This window comes from Paramormyrops kingsleyae, chromosome 8 (assembly GCF_048594095.1).
Source record: "Paramormyrops kingsleyae isolate MSU_618 chromosome 8, PKINGS_0.4, whole genome shotgun sequence".
Taxonomy (NCBI): Eukaryota; Metazoa; Chordata; class Actinopteri; order Osteoglossiformes; family Mormyridae; genus Paramormyrops; species Paramormyrops kingsleyae.
The window spans coordinates 39723827-39743515 of record NC_132804.1 but is presented as its reverse complement, the minus strand read 5'-3'; the positions used below and the strand labels follow the sequence as shown (position 1 = coordinate 39743515).

General features: G+C 38.3%; 1 protein-coding gene across 7 annotated transcripts in view; it reads right to left on the bottom strand.

The window, feature by feature from the left end:
• Positions 1 to 19689, bottom strand: part of csf1a (colony stimulating factor 1a (macrophage)) — a 129758-nt gene that overhangs the window by 54592 nt on the left and 55477 nt on the right. For 6 of the 7 annotated variants that reach the window (XR_011992752.1, XR_011992751.1, XR_011992750.1 and 3 more), the window contains exons 2-7: positions 11315 to 11428; positions 11025 to 11087; positions 5953 to 6123; positions 5229 to 5415; positions 3376 to 3554; positions 2636 to 2679 (exon numbers count right to left, since the gene is read on the bottom strand). Coding sequence is in view for 4 of the 7 variants with exons in the window: in XM_072715833.1 (XP_072571934.1) it covers positions 2636 to 2679; positions 3376 to 3554; positions 5229 to 5415; positions 5953 to 6123; positions 11025 to 11087; positions 11315 to 11428 (758 nt within the window). In the remaining 3 variants the exon portion in view is untranslated. The remainder of the gene's footprint in view (positions 1 to 2635; positions 2680 to 3375; positions 3555 to 5228; positions 5416 to 5952; positions 6124 to 11024; positions 11088 to 11314; positions 11429 to 19689) is intronic. The other variant, XM_072715834.1, reaches the window with a different exon arrangement.

Below are 19689 nucleotides of genomic sequence, written 5' to 3'. Positions count from 1 at the left end.
AATCCAACTTTACCTGACTGTTGGAAGTATATATGGCCTATAAGTTGTTATACATGTAGGGTACAGTAGTAACCTTGACCTCATTGCTTACTGCATCCCTCCAGCTGTGAGCGTCGTCTGCCAACACACGGCGTGCCTGTGCCATACAGACCAATCAGTGTTGCCTGCTGTTACGCCATGCCTATTTATAGAGTGTGACTATAAATAATCCCGACAACGTATCTCCACTGGATATCACCTGCATGTCCGTTATAGCCGAACAAAACTACAGCTAAAAGCGGCCCCGGGGACCAAATTGTTTGTCCGCTACAAGCGAAATTCCGTTATATGCGAGTCCGCTATATCCAATGGTTTTTCTGCATGTTCATAAAGGCGCACGGCCAGGACCAGCGGACCTCGCCCGTTATAGACAATATTCCATAATAAGCAAGTCCACTATGATGGGATTATACTGTATAATATTAATTTGTTGTCATGATATGTTGTATGGTGAAACATTGTGGTTGTCTAAAGTAAAATAACACGCCCGCTTGATCACATCTGCGCATGTAAAATATGTAAATTACCTGTTCAATATACCAGAGATTATAAAACACCTTTTACATTAAAGCAGATCACCCATTTACTTATTTTAAAAATAATAACGATGTCATTAAGAATACTAGGGACATACCATTTTCATTATAAATTACACTAAACATCTGAAAATTTTTTGTTGTTTACACCTTGTTGTTGGTGTCATATAAAAATGTTGCTAACCTTTTTAACAAATTTCAGTTTCCAGTAAATTCTACAGCTGCGGTGGTTCAGTGTTTTTTTTTTTTATAAATCCCCAAAGCTCCTCTTCTTCTCAGTTTCATTGTCCCACACTATAGCATAACTGTTTAATTATTGCATTAAAATAAATCTATTTGTGTGAGACAGGAAAATAGCAAGATTATCCCCTACCGAAAAACATCAATACTAGGCTCATTAAAATTCTTGCATTTTTGTTAGGCTGCCAGAAACAAAAGGAGTTTAAAGAGTAAGGTAAACTGAAGACAGTAGCTGACCTAACTGAAAGAGAGATGTGCAGACAACTGTATTACTGGAGAGAGGATAAGTGGCAGAGCAAGAAATAAGCAGGTAGGCCACCCCAAAGTCCTGAGGCTGATTGAGAGCCAACTGCACAAGCAGAGGTTACTTGGTTGAGAATTGTCATAGACAAAACTTTTAAAGGTTAGGACCATAAGAAACAAAATGATCCAAATGACTCCTCCTTGGAGTATGATATGAGATTAAGTAAATTTTAAGGAATATGTATAAATATGCTTTTAGGATTACAGAGGCGCACTAAGCCCTCCACCACGATAAGGTGGAAATTCATGAAGGGGGTTGTTCATGAGTGAGGGAACTATGGTGCAGCATCAGCAGTTATGCAGGCATTGTATCAGTTTTTTGAGGTAAAGCTAAGTTGGAAGGTTAAGCTATTGATTTATTGGTTAATCTACATTCCTACCCTCACCCTTGGTCATAAGCTTTTGGTAGTGACCAAAAGAATTAGATGCTGGATACAAGTGGTTGAAATGAACTTCTGTCATAGTGTCAGAAATAAATATATTTTTGGCAACTCTTTAAATATCCTGTCATGTACAAAACATGAAATGTAGTGAATTTAGCAATATTTTCATCAATATTACATTCCATGCCATTAAAAAAAATATGTGGTGAGACCAAATCTAAAAATAATATATTTTCTTTATATGCATAATGTTTTAACAAAGCATCAGTAGTACAATAAGTTGTCCTGAAAAAGATGGTTTCCTTCTTTTTTCTTTTATCAATTATAGATTCATGTTCACCTTTCACTGGTGTTCTTAGAATCTACAAACCAATTTTTACTCTAAAACCCATAAAATGAATGAAAATGGTATAACAATGCTATCAACATACACATATGGCATCACTGTGATTCATATTTGATCCCTAGTAATTAAAAATGTAATTTTTGATTTAATTCAGTTCCTTTTGTTTACGCCATATGATCATATGGTTGCACCAAATGAGAGAACTGCACAACGTTCAATAATTAGTCAAAAAGGGAGTTTTACAAAATGAAGACCACACAAATAAATCTACAAAAGAAACATTTTGTAAACTCTAACATACAGATCAGACAATGTTTAAACAATAAAAGTATTTCATAAATTTCCATGTTGAATTAATCAGTTACAGCGAATTTTGATGTTCAAAAGTTCAGCTGTAATTATTGCAGTGTATTTGCTAAAGTACGGAGCCCGGGAGGGGACATGGGAGGAAGAAAAAAAAAGATAAACATTTGCAAGATCTCGCAAAACATTAATAACTGTGCTGCTCACTTTTGTTGAAAGATATGGCAGCCGGAAAATTGTTTAAACCCAAACCCACTTTCGTGTATGCCTCCCTGATATTCTCACTTAGGTTTAAACTTTAGTCGATAAATAGGCCAAAATTCCATTCTTTGTATTTCAGACAGACACAGCACAGTTATTAAAGTGTATATAAAAGTGTATTTAGTTATTGTTTAGCAGTAGCGTTTTAGCATGACAAAAATTTTACTAAAACATATGAGCTGTCTCTTAATAGTTCAGGCCTTTATATACTATAAGTCATTTACCTCTGGTTTTCAGTCAGTTTGATGTTATGAAGTATTTGGAGTTTCTGTAAATAAAAAATATGGTATTAACATATAAATCTTTCAGAGAACGGTGATCCCTGCAGCTCAAGTAGATTTTCAAGTAGATTTCATAAGTCATTATTATATTTTACAACATTATGCAAGACAGTTAAATAATGAAATTAATGCTTTATCAAACTTTGACAATATTCATCCAGTTGCATCCAGGGGTGGAAAGTAATCGAGTAAATTTACTCTTACTGTAACGGAGTAGTTTTTTGTAAAATTGCATGTCCCTTTCATGGAGTTTCAGTTAGACCAATGGTGTTTCTACATTTCTTATAGCCATGTGATGGACTGGAACACCATCTGACAGATGGCCTTGCTTTGTGCTGTATGCCGTCTGAAAACTGCTCCAGGCCCCCTGTGACCCCTGTGTTGCAGGGTGGCTGAATGTAGTAGAAACCATTCCAGACAAGTAATATATAATAAAACAGTTCAGGATATGTGTTGCTCTGGGAAATCTGTTGCATGGGGTGTTTAATGATGCCCATGTATTTTTTTTTTCAAGCTTAAACTTTATTTGTTTTTTGAGTATTAACCTTCTTGACAAATTTCAAATTAAAACACAGTTTGGAACCCTTTGTTTTCTGACATTACTAAATGATGTCACAGATGGTTTGTCTGACAATATAGTATTGCTGATATATTCTTAGTGATGATGTGATAAGTACAATTACCTTTTTATAACAGTAGACAGTAGCTGTTAGCAGCAGTCCTCCACATACTAAAGCCAGTATGAAGGCTGTTTTATAAAACATATTGTGCTCTGATGTGTTGCTCTGGGTTTCCTTCCCTGAGTCACCAACACTTGATGAGTTTTGTTCTTTATTAAGTGGGAAGCCACCCTGTCTTTGACCTGAAGACAGATGAAACCGGGTAAGTTTTGCGAGGTTTGTTGTACTGTACACTATGAAAAACTATTTAAAAAAGAGTCATATCCTCTTCATACTGGCTTGAACAGCAGGAATTAATAAATATGGAATAAATATTAGCAAAACACAACGTTTAAGCAAACTTTATGACAATAATGCAATTTGTAAGTCACTGGATCATGCTAGTTCAAAGCTGTGCTTAGAGGGCCAAAAGCTGTGTATTCTCAGCAATTTGAGACAGTTCCTCCACAGTTCTTCTTCAGTCACTCCATAACTAAAAGTTGAAATCCTTTGGGCAGGATGTTGACAGCTGAGTAACTGCGATTTATAATCCATGCAAAAATATGTGTTTTATACAAATGAGAAAAAGCTGGGTAAAACTACATTACCTGAACCAATTATTGTCGCATCTGTAGTCCTGACATATATCGAGTCATTGTTTTATACTGATGGTACGACAAACTGTGCATGTAAATTATGAGAAAGTTTTGTAAGAAAGTATTTTGCGCAAGGGTTGATTTTAGACTGAGAATGTCTGATGATGCTGTGCCCATACTTTTTTTAGATCCTTATGAAGTTAGCATAACATGTTTGGAATGACTAGGAATATTTGTTGAAAATGTATTTTCTTTAGCAATTTTAGCCACTGGACTTGGCACCATTAAAGAGTTAAAAGCTGTACATGTTTCAGATTTAGTCTCAGAATGTAACTGATTTAGGTTGGGGTTAATCAATCTCTTGATCATTATTACAGTTGTCTTCTCATTCACTCTATCTGGAATGACACCATCATGGGCTTCTTTAAAATGCAAAGGTGTGTTTGACTGATTCGTGGTTTCCTTTGAGATGGAACTGCTGTGTGATTTTAGGTCTTTCTCCTGTAATGATTCATCAAGAGCAGATACTCCATTTTTTGTGGCTCTGTGTAAACCCTAAAGTTGCCGTGGAAGACTTGTCACTAACTGAGCCAGTATCATCAGTTAACACTTCTGTGACTTGTGTGCTTGTTTTGGCATAAACAAAACTACTGTCTCATCAAAGAGCTGAGTGATCTCAGGAAGAACAGAGACTGAACTAGTACTAGTAGTACTAGTGACTACTCTGTTTGTAGTAGAGAAGCCATTTTTTTTCTTCATCAGAAGATGCAGGGTTTAAGTCAGGCAGGCATCCACTAACAGCAGCTTTGAGATATCCAAATATATTCCCAGGTCTTTTTGGAGCATAGGAGATAGCCACCCCCATTTTCGAAGGGCCGTCAATATCAGGATTTAGAAATTGACAATGCTTCAAGGAATAAGCTCAAAAGGGGGGTTGGGTAGGCCTCAAGGAATGCAGGGGTATTTTTGACTGAAAGAAGGTGGGCTTTGTCATGTCATTCCATGAGCTGGTGGCCAACATAGAAACATGATTAGAGGGTCCATGGCCTAAAGTTGGGCAAGAGCAATGGCATTATGTAGTAGGGACCTATAGGAAACCTGAAAAAAGATTTGTGATGTTCAGATTCAATAGGGATGAAATGGAAATTTATGGAGACGTGATGCAAAAAAATGTAAAATTTAAATCCAGATTTTTGTATGGTGTAGTTTACTTTTGTGAGCCAATTTACCACTGTTACCAAGGTGATGCAAGTTGTGCCTTAGATGCAAGTTTTACTCTACCTATACTCTGGGTGGACCCTGTGATGGATTCTGGGTAATCTTTGGCATATTCTTGTGCACAGTTCCAGTTAACTGGTGCATTATTCTCTGTCATCAAGTCCATGTACATCATGATGACTTCTTGAACTTTTTCTAGCACCTCTTGTGGAGAACTGCTGTAGGCTTTGGTAAATTTCACTGGATGATCCTTGAAAAAGATGAAAAACCCATTTTTTCATTTTAATCATTATAGTTGATTTCATGGATATTTCAAAGAAGAACACATGTAACACACCCAATAAGATGAAAAAGAATATACAACATTTATTCAGTTAAACAGATTCATTTGTGGAAATTCAAGTTTATAACTTGTCATATAAAGTATCTTACCATTTGTATGCCATATTTCATTAGATTATATTACCTTTAATGATATATAGTGTAGAGTTTAACATCACATGATGGATGTATATGAGTTTCAATATACTTTGGTGAGAAAATTCTCCTGAGTATTCATAATTGGTGTCAGATAAATAATATACAGGATCTTTCAATATTTACACAGACACTTTGCCAATTCCTGTTAGTAAAGAACTATAGACTACTATGAAAGACAGCTAAGTAGTGAAGTTAACCATGGCTATCGTTTGGCAAACAGCTGAGAGGCTGAGCTTTTCCCCAGGGCCTATAATCAAAGATACAAGCAACTACAGATTGTGCAGCTCAGTAAGGTAGAGACACTCACCTCATATTCCTCGTTAATTTCAGGAATACATTTTTGAGAGTAGATATTGAAGATCATATTTGTTAATGCATTGACATAACGAAAATTATCCGAACTCCGGTCATACTTGAAGTGACTCTTGAGAAGATCCAGGATTTGGGGAAAGGCTGCTTTGACATAGCAGATTTCGCTCTATTATACATATATAAATAGAAAAGAAAAAATAGAATAAAAATAACAAGTAAATCAGAATGATTTTATAAAAAATTCTAATCATAAGTAGCATTTTTTAAGGAGCCTTGCCTAAATTTTCAGAAGATTCATATTTTTTTGGTGGTGAATATTTATACCAAAAGCCTTGCCCATTATATGTACATGACAGAAATAACAGAAATAGCAATATATAATTTGTATACAGCAAAATTCACAATACACACACATAAACACACATGCTTATTTGGTTTGGGGATTTGATGTCTGCTCCTAACTTGCTGGGTGTGCAATTTACATGTCTTCTTTTGGATATCACCCAAATCAGCTCATGAGTCTCTGCAGCCAAAATTATGTGATTGGTTGGACTAGTATGTTCCTGTAGTACACTGTGGACAAAAGTGTTGATACAACTGACCATTACACCTACAGGGACTTTTATGACATCCCATTCTATATCCATAGGCATCAATATGAAGTTGGTCCCCCCTCTGCAGCTATAACAGTTGTGTATATCTTCTGCGAAGGCTTTCCACAAGTTTACGTGAGAAGAGCATTTCTGAGGTCAGGCACATCTTGGATGTGAAGGCCTGGCTCGCAATCTTCATTCTAGTTCATCCCAAATGTGTTGGGATTGAGGTCAGGGCTCTGTGCAGGCTAAGTTGTCGCACACCAAACTCAACCAACCATGTCTTTATGGACCTTGCTTTGTGCACTAGGACACAGTCATGTTGGAACAGAAAAGGGCCTTCACCAAACTGTTCGCACAAATTGGCAAAATGTATTAATATCAAGAGGCCGTACCACCAGCAACCTTATCTACCCTCCCCTGTTGTCCAAGTCTCAGACAAGGGTGGTAGGTGATTTTCTGGAACTTTCAGTCTGTTACAAAGAAGGCTGATTTTATCTCCGCCATTGCTTCCTATTACTTTCTTGAATTTCTGGCTCTATCAGAGACCTGGATATCTCCACAGAGCTCAGCTACACTGGCAACTCTTTCATCTGCTAATGCTTTCTCTCACACTCCACGAGAAACTAGGAGGGGCGGTGGTACAGATCTGCTGCTGTCTCAGAATTTGTGCTACACACCCCTCTTTCTGTCCCATCTTAATGTCTCATCCTTTGAATTCAATGCAGTTGCAGTTGCTTGTCTGATAAACCTTCTCATAATTATCATCTACCACACTCCTGGTCCCTTAGATCACTTTCTTGAAGAAATGGATATACTCCTCATTCTCTTCCCTACTGAAAACACTCCACCTCAATAAGGTACAATCTTCCTTCCTTATCCCTCTTCCCTATTCTGTTGACATCCAACAGCTACTCTCCCATGCACAAAGGAGGTAATGCCCTGGACCTGATCTTCAGCCATCCTTCTCCAGCTTCTGAGATTATTGCTACCCTACTTCACATCTCTGATCATCACTTTCTATCCTTTAGAATAAGCCTACCCACCCTGCATAAACCGAACTATGAATATTTCTCCCCCACTCAACAAAACCTCCACTGTGTCTCCCCTTCTTTTGTTGTTTCCTGCACCGTATCATAACTTCCAGACCCTGACTCTTTTTCCTCCCTACCACTTGAGTCAGCAACTAACATTCTTCTCTCCTCACTTTCTTCATCCATGGATCGCCTTTGCCCATTATCTTCCAAACCCAGGAAGAAAACTCACCCTGCTCTTTGGCTATTAGATGTGTGGTGTATCAATCAAAGAGAACTAAGAACAGCTGAGAGGAAGTGGAAGATATCACAACTTGACAAAGATCTGTCTTCTTACCAAACACTCTTGTCCATGAGGAGAAACTGGAAACCTCTGCATATAATTCTCGCAAACTCTATAACATCTTTTCGGCATTACTTAAGCTGCCAACTCCTCCTGCTCCATCCTCCCTGACTGCCGAAGACTTCACCAACTTCTTTGATGAGAAGATTGATTAAATCTGTCAGAAATTCTCTCCCACCCCATCTATTACACTACACATTAAGGATTTCCCTTCCTCTTCGCTGGCTCAATTCTCCAATGTATCAGCAGAAGAGATCCTGCATGTCATCTCGTCATTCAATCCTACCACCTGCCCACTGGATCCAATCCCTTCCACAATGCTCCAGACAATCAATCAAGACCTTCTCCCTTTCATTACCACTATGTAACATCTGGTCATATACCAATGGCAATCAAAAAACCCAGGGTTATTCCCATCCTGAAGAAACCAACACTGAATCCCTCAGACATCAACAACTACTACCGGTATCACTTCTCTCTTTTCAAAAATCCTTGAATGCGCAGTTTACAATCAGCTGTCTCTCTATCTCTCTCAGAATAAGCTTCACGATCCTAACCAATCTGGTATCAAAGCAGCACATTGCACAGAAACTGCCCTCTTGGCTGTCACTGAGAAGATACATTTTGCCAGAGCAGCCAAACTGTAAAATGTCCTCCTTGACCTTTCAGCAGCATTTGACATACACTCACCTAAAGTATTATTAGGAACACCATACTAATACGGTGTTTGACCCCCTTTCGCCTTCAGAACTGCCTTAATTCTACGTGGCATAGATTCAACAAGGTGCTGAAAGCATTCTTTAGAAATGTTGGCCCATATTGATAGGATAGCATCTTGCAGTTGATGGAGATTTGTGGGATGTACATCCAGGGCACGAAGCTCCTGTTCCACCACATCCCAAAGATGCTCTATTGGGTTGAGATCTGGTGACTGTGGGGGCCATTTTAATACAGTGAACTCATTGTCATTTTCAAGAAACCAATTTGAAATGATTCGAGCTTTGTGACATGGTGCATTATCCTGCTGGAAGTAGCCATCAGAGGATGGGTACATGGTGGTCATAAAGGGATGGACATGGTCAGAAACAATGTTCAGGTAGGCCGTGGCATTTAAACGATGCCCAATTGGCACTAAGGGGCCTAAAGTGTGCCAAGAAAACATCCCCCACACCATTACACCACCACCACCAGCCTGCACAGTGGTAACAAGGCATGATGGATCCATGTTCTCATTCTGTTTACGCCAAATTCTGACTCTACCATTTGAATGTCTCAACAGAAATCGAAACTCATCAGACCAGGCAACATTTTTCCAGTCTTCAACTGTCCAATTTTGGTGAGCTCGTGCAAATTGTAGCCTCTTTTTCCTATTTGTAGTGGAGATGAGTGGTACCCGGTGGGGTCTTCTGCTGTTGTAGCCCATCCGCCTCAAGGTTGTGCGTGTTGTGGCTTCACAAATGCTTTGCTGCATACCTCGGATGTAACGAGTGGTTATTTCAGTCAAAGTTGCTCTTCTATCAGCTTGAATCAGTCGGCCCAGTCTCGTCTGACCTCTAGTATCAACAAGGCATTTTCGCCCACAGGACTGCCGCATACTGGATGTTTTTTCCTTTGCACACCATTCTTTGTAAACCCTAGAAATGGTTGTGCGTGAAAATCCCAGTAACTGAGCAGATTGTGAAATACTCAGACCGGCCCCTTTGATTATAGACTGGCACCAACAACCATGCCACGCTCAAAATTGCTTAAATCACCTTTCTTTCCCATTCTGACATTCAGTTTGGAGTTCAGGAGATTGTCTTGACCAGGACCACACCCCTAAATGCATTGAAGCAACTGCCATGTGATTGGTTGATTAGATAATTGCATTAATGAGAAATTGAACAGGTGTTCCTAATAATCCTTTAGGTGAGTGTATATATATATGATAATTAATATTATGATATACAATACAATAATATATTATGAAAATGAATTATTATAATATAGGATAGGATATTACTTTTATTATCTCCACTGGGATTATATCCTGTTATACCTGTTATCTCTATAATGGAGGATATACGTCCACTAAGGGACTCGAAATCACATGGCCTCCATAGCACTGAATATGATGTTAGCACATCATTGGGAACTAACTTTAATAATCCAGCCTACTGAGTTCTGTTCAGTAGTGTCCAGGTAAAGAGTGGAGGTCATGCGATTTCCTACTCCTCAGTGGAGATTGCAAACCCACAGTGGCAGTCCTCCTAGTGGAGATCATCCACTATTCTGCAGTCAGATGCTCCTGGAACTTTGCTGCACTGAAATCAATGCATATTCTGATGTCCCATTCAGTCCCACAGACACTGAGCTTCCCTGGAAATGGATTTTTAAGAATTTGCCCAATTAATGCCTAGCTTTGCTGTAGTGAAAACAGAAGTGCCATTGAAGTCCAGTGAAGCTGTAGGTTTTACTGAATCATGCTGCAACCGGAATGTAATGTATGAGTAAAAAATCATGTTAAAAAACCTGCTAGAAATTATTATTGATTCTGAACGAACTAGCTATGTGTCACGTTCGTGGACGAGCGGTGCAGGTAGGCAGGCGATCGGAGCCAGGTAGTCAGGGAAACGGGGTTTATTTAGGGAGGGACGAACAGGCACGGACATCAACGGACACTACAATGACAAGTCTGGGGAAGACTGACTCAGACAAGGACTAAATACAAAAGACAAGCTAGACTTAACAGGACACAGGCGATCACAATTAGGGCTGAACACGAGGTAACGAGGTGGGCGTGGCACACATCAGGAGCGGACGGAGCGGATCATGACACTATGAAGTTGACCACATTCTGGCATGTTTTTTGTAATAGCAATGTAAATACAACAGTACATATTTGATTAAAATTTTGGGACATTTTAGAGGAGGCAGAGCTTCCTTTGTAGTGTTAGAGGAGCTGCCACTGTTAGTAAGCATACATAGAAACTAATTATACTTGAGTGTTAATCTCCTTAGCTATTAATAAGGTGTTACTAATCATTTGATAATATATGGCTAAAAAAGTAACTTCCAATCAAATACTGAAATAATAGAATATCAAAAAAATGCCTACCAGATTCTGACGGTTTGTAAATGTGTAGTTTAATAAGCAGCCATTTTGCAACTGGTTTGCAATCTGTAAAATAAATTTATTAATATATAGTATGCAATGACATGCTTATGTGTGTGTATACATATATATCTTATCAGAGAGTAAAGTATTAACTGAAATGTAAGTACAGTAGCTTTTTTTTTACAGTAGTTTTTACAGTAGTAAAAACATTGCAAACTGTGAGACTTTGATCTCTGTGCATTACTTAAAAAACAGATAGATAAAGGAAAATGAAAGACTACATTCTGTACCAGATGCTTGAGATTCAGAAGACGATCCTTTGTTGCAGAGTGTCGACATGGACCAGGCACATCACCCAGGGCTAAACGAAAGCACAGGATGAGGATGAAACACCTGTGCCTAGCCTGTAAAAAGAAATAAAATGATCATTCACTTTTCCCTCACTTTTCATTCCCTGCAAAGAAGTACACATCAGAATATTAAAATGGAAAAAAGTATATTTATGGCTGCATAAATAGGGGGTGGTGTTTGGCTCAAAGGACAAAGCCTCTTTGATAGGAAGGTATAGTTTGAGCCATATCAGGATAGTTACTTTTCCGTTAGGCTCTTGAGCTAGGCTGTTAACCCTCCAAAAAGTTCCAGGGATGGCAGGCAAATGCCCAGACCCTGGGCTTGGACCACAAGCATTGTATGTTTATGTCTCAAAAGAGAGCACGATGGGATTTGTAAAAAGAAGTAGTAGTTGAACTTACAGTTGTGCAAACAGCAAATAATTTAATTTCAAGAGTGTTGCATCAAATATTTCTACTGAGGTTAGATGTGTACAACTACAAATAGTAGATTTCTATAAAAAGTGAGGGGGCCCAGAGTGTGTTGTGCTAATGTCTGGTGTTTATGTCTTATTGAGATTCAATAGTCATTGCCTGTATACCTTATCAGCTGTGTCCATAAAGGTCTGCCAGGCACATAGGGCTCTAATGCTAGATGATCAGCTATTTTTTCCTGGCCACTTTGCAGCTTCCAATATGGAAAATCTAGTTTGTATAACATCAGGAAGATTAGACCATATTTATGAGTATGTACAACTTTGTTTTGTAATGAATGGTATAGCTCTAAATTGGTTCTGACTTCTGTAAGCATGTGATGTATTATCTACTTTGCATCTACGGACAAAAGCATCTGTTATGTAAAGGTTCTATTGTTCTTCCACAATTTCAAAGCACTGTCCAAGTTAGACCCTTATTCCATGCCTAGGTACTTTATGTTTCTATAAAGGATACTGTCAGGGACCACTTCACCAGTCTGACACTTGGGTTGAATGTGGCCCCTGCTACCTTCCAAAGCTAATTACCAAGGGCCTCTTCAATAAAAATCTGTCTATTTTTCAAACTTTCTCAGCAAAAAAAGACAGTTAAAAGATATTTTGGGACTTCCGGTTCAGGACGCGAATGGAGTAGACTTGTCTAACTCGTGGTCCCTGCTAAGATTTCCTTTATTCACAGTTAACCATCCTCTACCAATTTAATAGTTTTGCATGTAGTTGGAAAACATATTTGATATCTAAGGAAGCAGAAAATGGCATTTAAATCAGCTAAACAAGTGAAGAAAGATACTACCCCCAAAGACGACACGTATGCTGCTCATGGGGAGATTAGTATGGCGGCCTTGTCAGGTTTATTGGAAGAGCACAGAGCCGCTCTCTCGGCTGAATTTAAAACTGCATTAACGTCTTTGGAGGCGAAACTTGACCTCGTTCAAACTGCGGTGTCAAAAACAGCTCATATCGGTAGACGAGGCCAAGAACTTTTTAACAGCTCATTGGAACGTCCTGTAGAAGGTAGCGCTGTTTGCTTGGTAGATTTGACCGGTGGTGCTTTATAAGACTTATATTTTCTTTTCTATACTATTTACGTAGTACAGTGGTTCTCAAACTTTTTCAGCAGGAGGCCCCCTTGTGTAGGATGAATCCTTTTGTGGCCCCCCTCCTCAAAAAAAAAATCATGACGCAAAACATCCTCAAACTTACAATTTTACTTAATTTTAGATTCTGTTTGTAGTCTTTATTTCTCTGGTTTGTTAAATTTACATTTCACAAAATATAACATTGTATTAAAACAGTTTTGACAGTAAAACTAACATTGTCTGAAAAGTGCAACAAAAGTACTGAATACTGAACAGTAATTTATGATGTCCATAGCAGCGTAGTGTGCTACGTAAAATTTACATTTACATTTTTTTTATACTTCTATTTTTTATAAATACATTATATTTTACATAAGTTGACAAGCCTGATTTTTTTTACCTGTATGTAAATATTCTACAATTTCGATGCGGCCCCCCTAGCGCCATCTGGTGGCCCCCCAGGGGGCCGCGGCCCCCAGTTTGACAACCACTGACGTAGTACAGTACATAATCGACTACACCACCGGAACTTTTTATTTTTTATTTTGGGCAGGTAGACCTGCTGAAGCTCAAACGATGCTTTACTGTTCACTTGCAAAGTTCGAGTAAAGTGGTCGTTTTTGTGGATTTCAACGTTTCTATTTCGAAGGTCTATAAGGACATTATTATTATTAGTGTCGAGCATATATTTTTCTGTTGACCCCTATTGATTCTGTGCTTTTGCATTCGACTTGATTCTTCCTGTTCAGCAATGTTAAATACTCTTTATGGTATGTTTCCCGGTAGATGATTACATGCTATAAATTTACTCATATGTTAAGCCTACTACCTGACGTGTTGATTATGTTTAATACTGAGGATATTTTATTCTAAGGGACAGAGATTATATAAGGTAAGGTGAAATAAGGAAGTGTGTTAAAGTGTGTTATTTTTGAAGGTAGTTTTGTTGTTATTGTAATGTGTTCTGGGGGTCGGGTTGATTGGGTGGGAGGGTCGGAGATTTCTATGGGGTGGCGGTATGCTGGCTTTACATTCTCGGGATTTGGTGTTCTTTTGCTGTTCTTTAGTTTCATTTTTGTAGTTTATTTTTTTATTTTTATTTATTTTTATATTCCCAATTTTCATTCACTATCCTCTGATGTCTTTTTGAATGGGTAGACAGCTGAGACTTATGAGCTGGAATGTCAAAGGCTTAAATAATTTGGTGAAAAGAAACAGAGTTCTTGCTCATATTAGACAGTTTAAAGCTGAGGTTACCTTCTTGCAAGAAACCCATTTACGTTGTGTAGACCAATCTCGACTCAACTGTAGGTGGAACAGGCAGATTTTTCACTCCTCATTTCAGGCAAAGGTAAGAGGCGTAGCAATTTTGGTCGATAAGAATGTCCCTTTTGTCCCAAATGATATTATATCAGACAAGAATGGACGTTATATAATTGTTTCAGGCACTTTATGCAATAAAAATATCACTTTAGCTAATCTTTATGCACCTAATTTCGATGATGTCAGTTTTTTCAAACTAGTTCTCTCCCGGTTTCCTGATCTAAATTCTCATTCTCTTATACTTGGGGGAGACTTTAACTGCAGTGTAGATCCGGTGTTGGATCGCTCTTCCTCCAAACCATGCACCCCAAATAAATCCTCTATTTACCTAAAAAGTTTTTTTTCTGAGTATGGCCTATCGGATGTATGGCGGTTTTTGAATCCCCAAAAAAGAGAATATTCTTTTTTTTCAAGCGTCCATCATTCTTACTCTCGGATTTATTATTTCATCTGGGACAATGCCTTAATTCCTAGTGTTCAATCCTGTGCATACCAGAGTATTATTATATCGGACCATGCTCCTCTTCTTCTTGATCTGACTTTTTCGAATTTGCCCTCCCCTAGGAGGAACTGGCGTTTTAATATTTCACTTTTGGCAGATGAGAACTCTGTTTCCTTTGTCGCTGACCAGATTTCTTTTTTTCTAAGCATCAATAAAACGCCGGAGGTCTCAGACTCAGTAGTGTGGGAGACTCTTAAGGCGTATATAAGAGGTCAAATTATTTCATATGCCACTACTAAAAGAAAACTTTCTAAAGAAAAACAAATATCCCTGGCTAATGAGATTTCTAATTTGGATGAACAAAATGCTAGGTCTCCGACACCGGATCTGTATAATAGGCGTCATAAATTGAAGTCTGAGCTCGATTTACTTTCGACCAATGAGATAGAGGGCCTTTTGAGAAGAACCAGGAGTGTTTTTTATGAAAGCGGGGAGAAATCGGGCAAATTATTAGCTAATCAGTTGCGTGGGCTCCAGGCAAAACAAATTATAAGCGGTCTTCGTCTAGATAATGGGGAGGTCACAACGGATCAAAGTATTATTAATGAAAAATTTAGAGATTTTTACTCCACGTTGTACGCCGCTGACCCCTTCTTGCAGAAGGATACTAAACAATTTCTTGATCAATTAAATGTCCCCATACTATCTTCTGAAGCTCGTAATCTTTTAGAAAAGCCAATTTTAGAGGAGGAGGTGATAGCTGCCATTGTTTCCTTACAACCTGGGAAATCCCCAGGGCCCGACGGTTTTCCGTCAGATTATTATAAGAAATTCTCCGCACAGCTTGCTCCTTTTCTGACGACTGTTTTTATAGAGTCCTTTAAGACCGGTATTCTCCCCCCAACTTTAAATCAAGCATGTATCTCCTTATTGCTTAAAAAGGATAAGGATCCTTTGGATTGTGCTTCATATAGGCCTATCTCCCTGCTTAATTGTGACGTAAGAATTTTAGCTAAGGTGCTTGCCTCAAGACTTGAAGGTGTTCTCCCCACCATCATTTCACCGGATCAAACAGGATTTATAAAGAACCGTCAGTCTTTTTTTAACATCCGCCGTTTACTTAATGTGGTATATTCTCAGCATCATTCTGTCCCAGAATGTGTTGTCTCTTTGGATGCTGAGAAGGCATTTGATAGGGTAGGGTGGGAATACCTTTTTTTAGTTCTGGGAAAATTTGGGTTCGGGCTGGCCTACCTTTCTTGGATTAAATTACTTTATAGTGCTCCCACCGCTGTAGTTTTGACCAATGGCCTGTCTTCTCAACCGTTTAAATTACATCGTGGAACTCGTCAGGGTTGCCCGTTAAGCCCACTATTATTTGCCCTTGCTATTGAGCCTTTAGCAATTGCATTACGTGAATGTCAACTGATTACTGGTATTTCACGTGATGAGGCCGTGCATAAAGTTACTCTATATGCAGATGATTTACTGCTTTTTATTTCTAACCCACAGACTTCTTTACCGGCAGCTTTTTCCTTACTTGAGAATTTTGGTCAGCTCTCTGGCTATAAACTCAATCTGCATAAAAGTGAATGTTTTCCAATTAGTAAAGTAGACATGCAGTTACAGTACTCCAACATACCACTGAAGATAGTCAAAAATAAATTCACTTATCTTGGTATCTGTATTACTCGCCAACATAATCATCTTTTTAAACATAATTTTGGTATTCTTCTTGAACAAATCAAGAAAGATCTTTCCAAATGGTCCCCATTAAAGATTTCTCTCATTGGGCGCATTAACTCCATTAAGATGATAGTGCTTCCTAAATTCCTCTATCTTTTTCAGTGTTTACCTCTGTTTATTCCTTTATCATTTTTTAAATCTTTGGACTCTGTCCTTTCTTCTTTTATTTGGAATGATAAACACCCTCGTCTGCATAAAGTATACCTTCAGAGGTCTAAACGAGATGGTGGTATGTCCCTACCTAATTTTAAGTTTTATTACTGGGCAGCTAACATACGAAATACACTGTATTGGTGGCATTATCACCTTCTACCTAATAAACCATCCTGGGTGGACATGGAGATGCATGCACATACAGTAAGCAAATTTCCCTTCCTGTACTTCTTGCGACCAAATTACAGCTAGTTTCTTATACTTTTGCTGACTGCCCAGTGGTAAAACACTCGCTGAGGATTTGGACTCAATTTAGGAAATCATTTGGTCTTAAAGATCCTTCTCTTCTTAGCCCTATTGCACGTAATCACTTTTTCTTGCCTTCAATGCAAGATGGGTCATTTAGGAGCTGGTCTGACAAAGGAATAAAATGCTTCAAAGATTTATTTATTGACCGTTTATTTGCTTCCTTTGAACAGTTAGTATCACAATTTGGTCTTACTAAATCTGATTTCTTTAGAGTATTGCAAGTTAGAGACTATGTTAGGTCATTCTTAGCAGATTTTCCAGTGTTGCCTACTGAAAACCCTCTGGATAGCTACCTTTCGTGTAACACATTAGCGAAGGGCTCAATTTCTACTATTTATAATCTAATGATAAATCAGTCAGTTTCCTCTTTAGACAACATTATGAGAGCTTGGGAGGAAGACCTTGGTGGACCACTCTCAGATGACACATGGAAGTGTGTTCTTAAGCAGGTCCACTCATCATCTATGTGTGCTCGCCACTCTCTCATTCAGTTTAAAGTAGTACATAGAGCTCATATATCCAAAGTGAAGTTAGCCCAAATGTTGCTCCTTGTGCAACAGATGTCAGTGTGCTGAGGGTACTTTAATTCTCATGTTCTGGACATGTCCTAAATTAGAGCATTTCTGGCGATCAATATTTAACACCACCTCTGTGGTTCTTAAGTGCAGATTAGAGCCAAAACCCCTTGTAGCACTGTTTGGAGTTGCTCCTGAGGAGTTACGGCTGTCAGCATCAAGGTGTAAAATTCTGGCCTTCTCCTCTTTGTTAGCACGTAGAGCCATTCTACTTAAATGGAAGGATCCTCTCCCACCTACACACACTCAATGGGTTAAAGAAATTATGTCTTGTCTCTACCTCGAAAAGATTAGGTATTCATTAAGAGGATCGGGAAAACAGTTTTTTAAAGTGTGGCGCCCTTTCTTTGATTATGTTGATGTCTTTAAATAATGCCCTATCATTGATTTGAATGCCTTTTTAATTTTTTATTTTTTTTTGTTGTTGTAGACGCGTATATACGTATATATCTGTACCCTGTATTTTTTTATTATTATTATTTGATTGATTTATTTATTATTCCTCTCTGAATTGATGGACAGCAGGAACGCTATCCTAGGGATTTGTCGGTAAGGGTTGGGGGATTGTGAATTGTGATATACTGTGAAAAATCAATAAAAATATTAAAACCAAAAGATATTTTGGTAACTGACATTATAAAAGCAATACATATCTGGCACCTTTCACCAGAGTTTAACCAATGGCCAGGTATATATCAAAAACATGAAAAATATATAAATGTGAATTATTTTAAACATCTTGGCAATTGCATGTTATTAAAGGAGAAAGTGGAGGCTACATATGGTCAGAGCAGAAACCCCAGTGTAGGCTTTCGATAAGTTAACAGAACATTTGGCGAAAGACAATAGTTTTCAGGTTCTCTCTCTCTCTTTCTCTCTCTCTCACTCTGAACAAGGGTAAACAAAAATCACAAAAAATACAGGGTTTGCTGTATATTATTATTATTAATAATAATAATAATAATAATAATAATAACAACAATAATACTTCTTAAACTTTGCCTAAACTAGAAAATTTAATTTATAACGATTTAAAATCCATCTATCCATCCATCGAGCAGCAGTCTAAATAGCAAAGCGATGCCCAGACCTCCCTCTTGCCAGTCTCCTCCTCCAGCTCCACCGGGGGAATACCAAGGCATTCCCAGGCCAGCCAAGAGATATAATCTCTCCAGTGTGTCCTAGGTCTGCCACGGGGCATACTCCCAGTTGCCAATGCCAAAACACTGTTCCCTGGAGCCATCCTAGATAGATGCCTGAACCACCTCAACTGGCTCCTTTCAATGCAGAGGAGCCGTGGCTCTTCTTTGAATGTCCAATGTCTGATCTCCTCACCCTATCTCTAAGGCTGAGCCCAGCCACTCTGCTGAGGAAACTCATTTCTGCCACTTATATCCACAATCTCATTATTTTATTCATTACCCAGAGCTCATGACCATAGGTGAGGGTAGTAGGAACCAGAGCATGTGAGTGGAGCGTGAGCGAGGAGCGGAGCAGTCAGAATTTAGTCAGAGTGCGGAGCGGTTTTTTTAATTAAGGCTGGAGCGGTTGCTCTGTCTCGCTCCAATTTCGCTCCAATACCGCTCACACTACGATTCTGAGGCGTGCTGAAATCTACCCAGAATTCATCTGTACAATTATCAAGACTATTACAGAAATTGGCCGAGATGGAATTCACTAAGTATTTCACAAAGGAAACTGATAGATCATACAAGTGTAATATTCTTATCAAAGGTATAGATGACAATAATGTAGAGCAAGAATAACAAGGTGGTGAAACTTTCAGTGAGTAAAGATTCACTTTGGAATCATTTTTCTCAGAAACATGAGTGTTTTATGCGAACAGACCGAAGCCAGAGCAAAACGTGAGCAAGTTTTATATGGTTGTAGTATATCAAGTCTATAAATTAAAGTATAAAAGCCTATATTGGTAAATATTGGTAATTAAATAAATTTGTTTTGTCATTCAAAGTAGGTCTAATAGGATTTTTTAAATTTCACGTAATGCTGTTAGTGAAATTTTATTTTATAGAGACGCAGCATCAACAGAAAAAATTGAGGAATTTAAAACGTAAATGCTTAGCCTGTATATTCTTTAGACTATTAAGACCATTGATTCCTTTATTTTTAAGCCTATTTTCTGTGGAATGCCATTGCCAAACGTGTCCGTTGTTGCCTATATATGTTGCTTAAAAATAAATATTTTCTGAGTGGC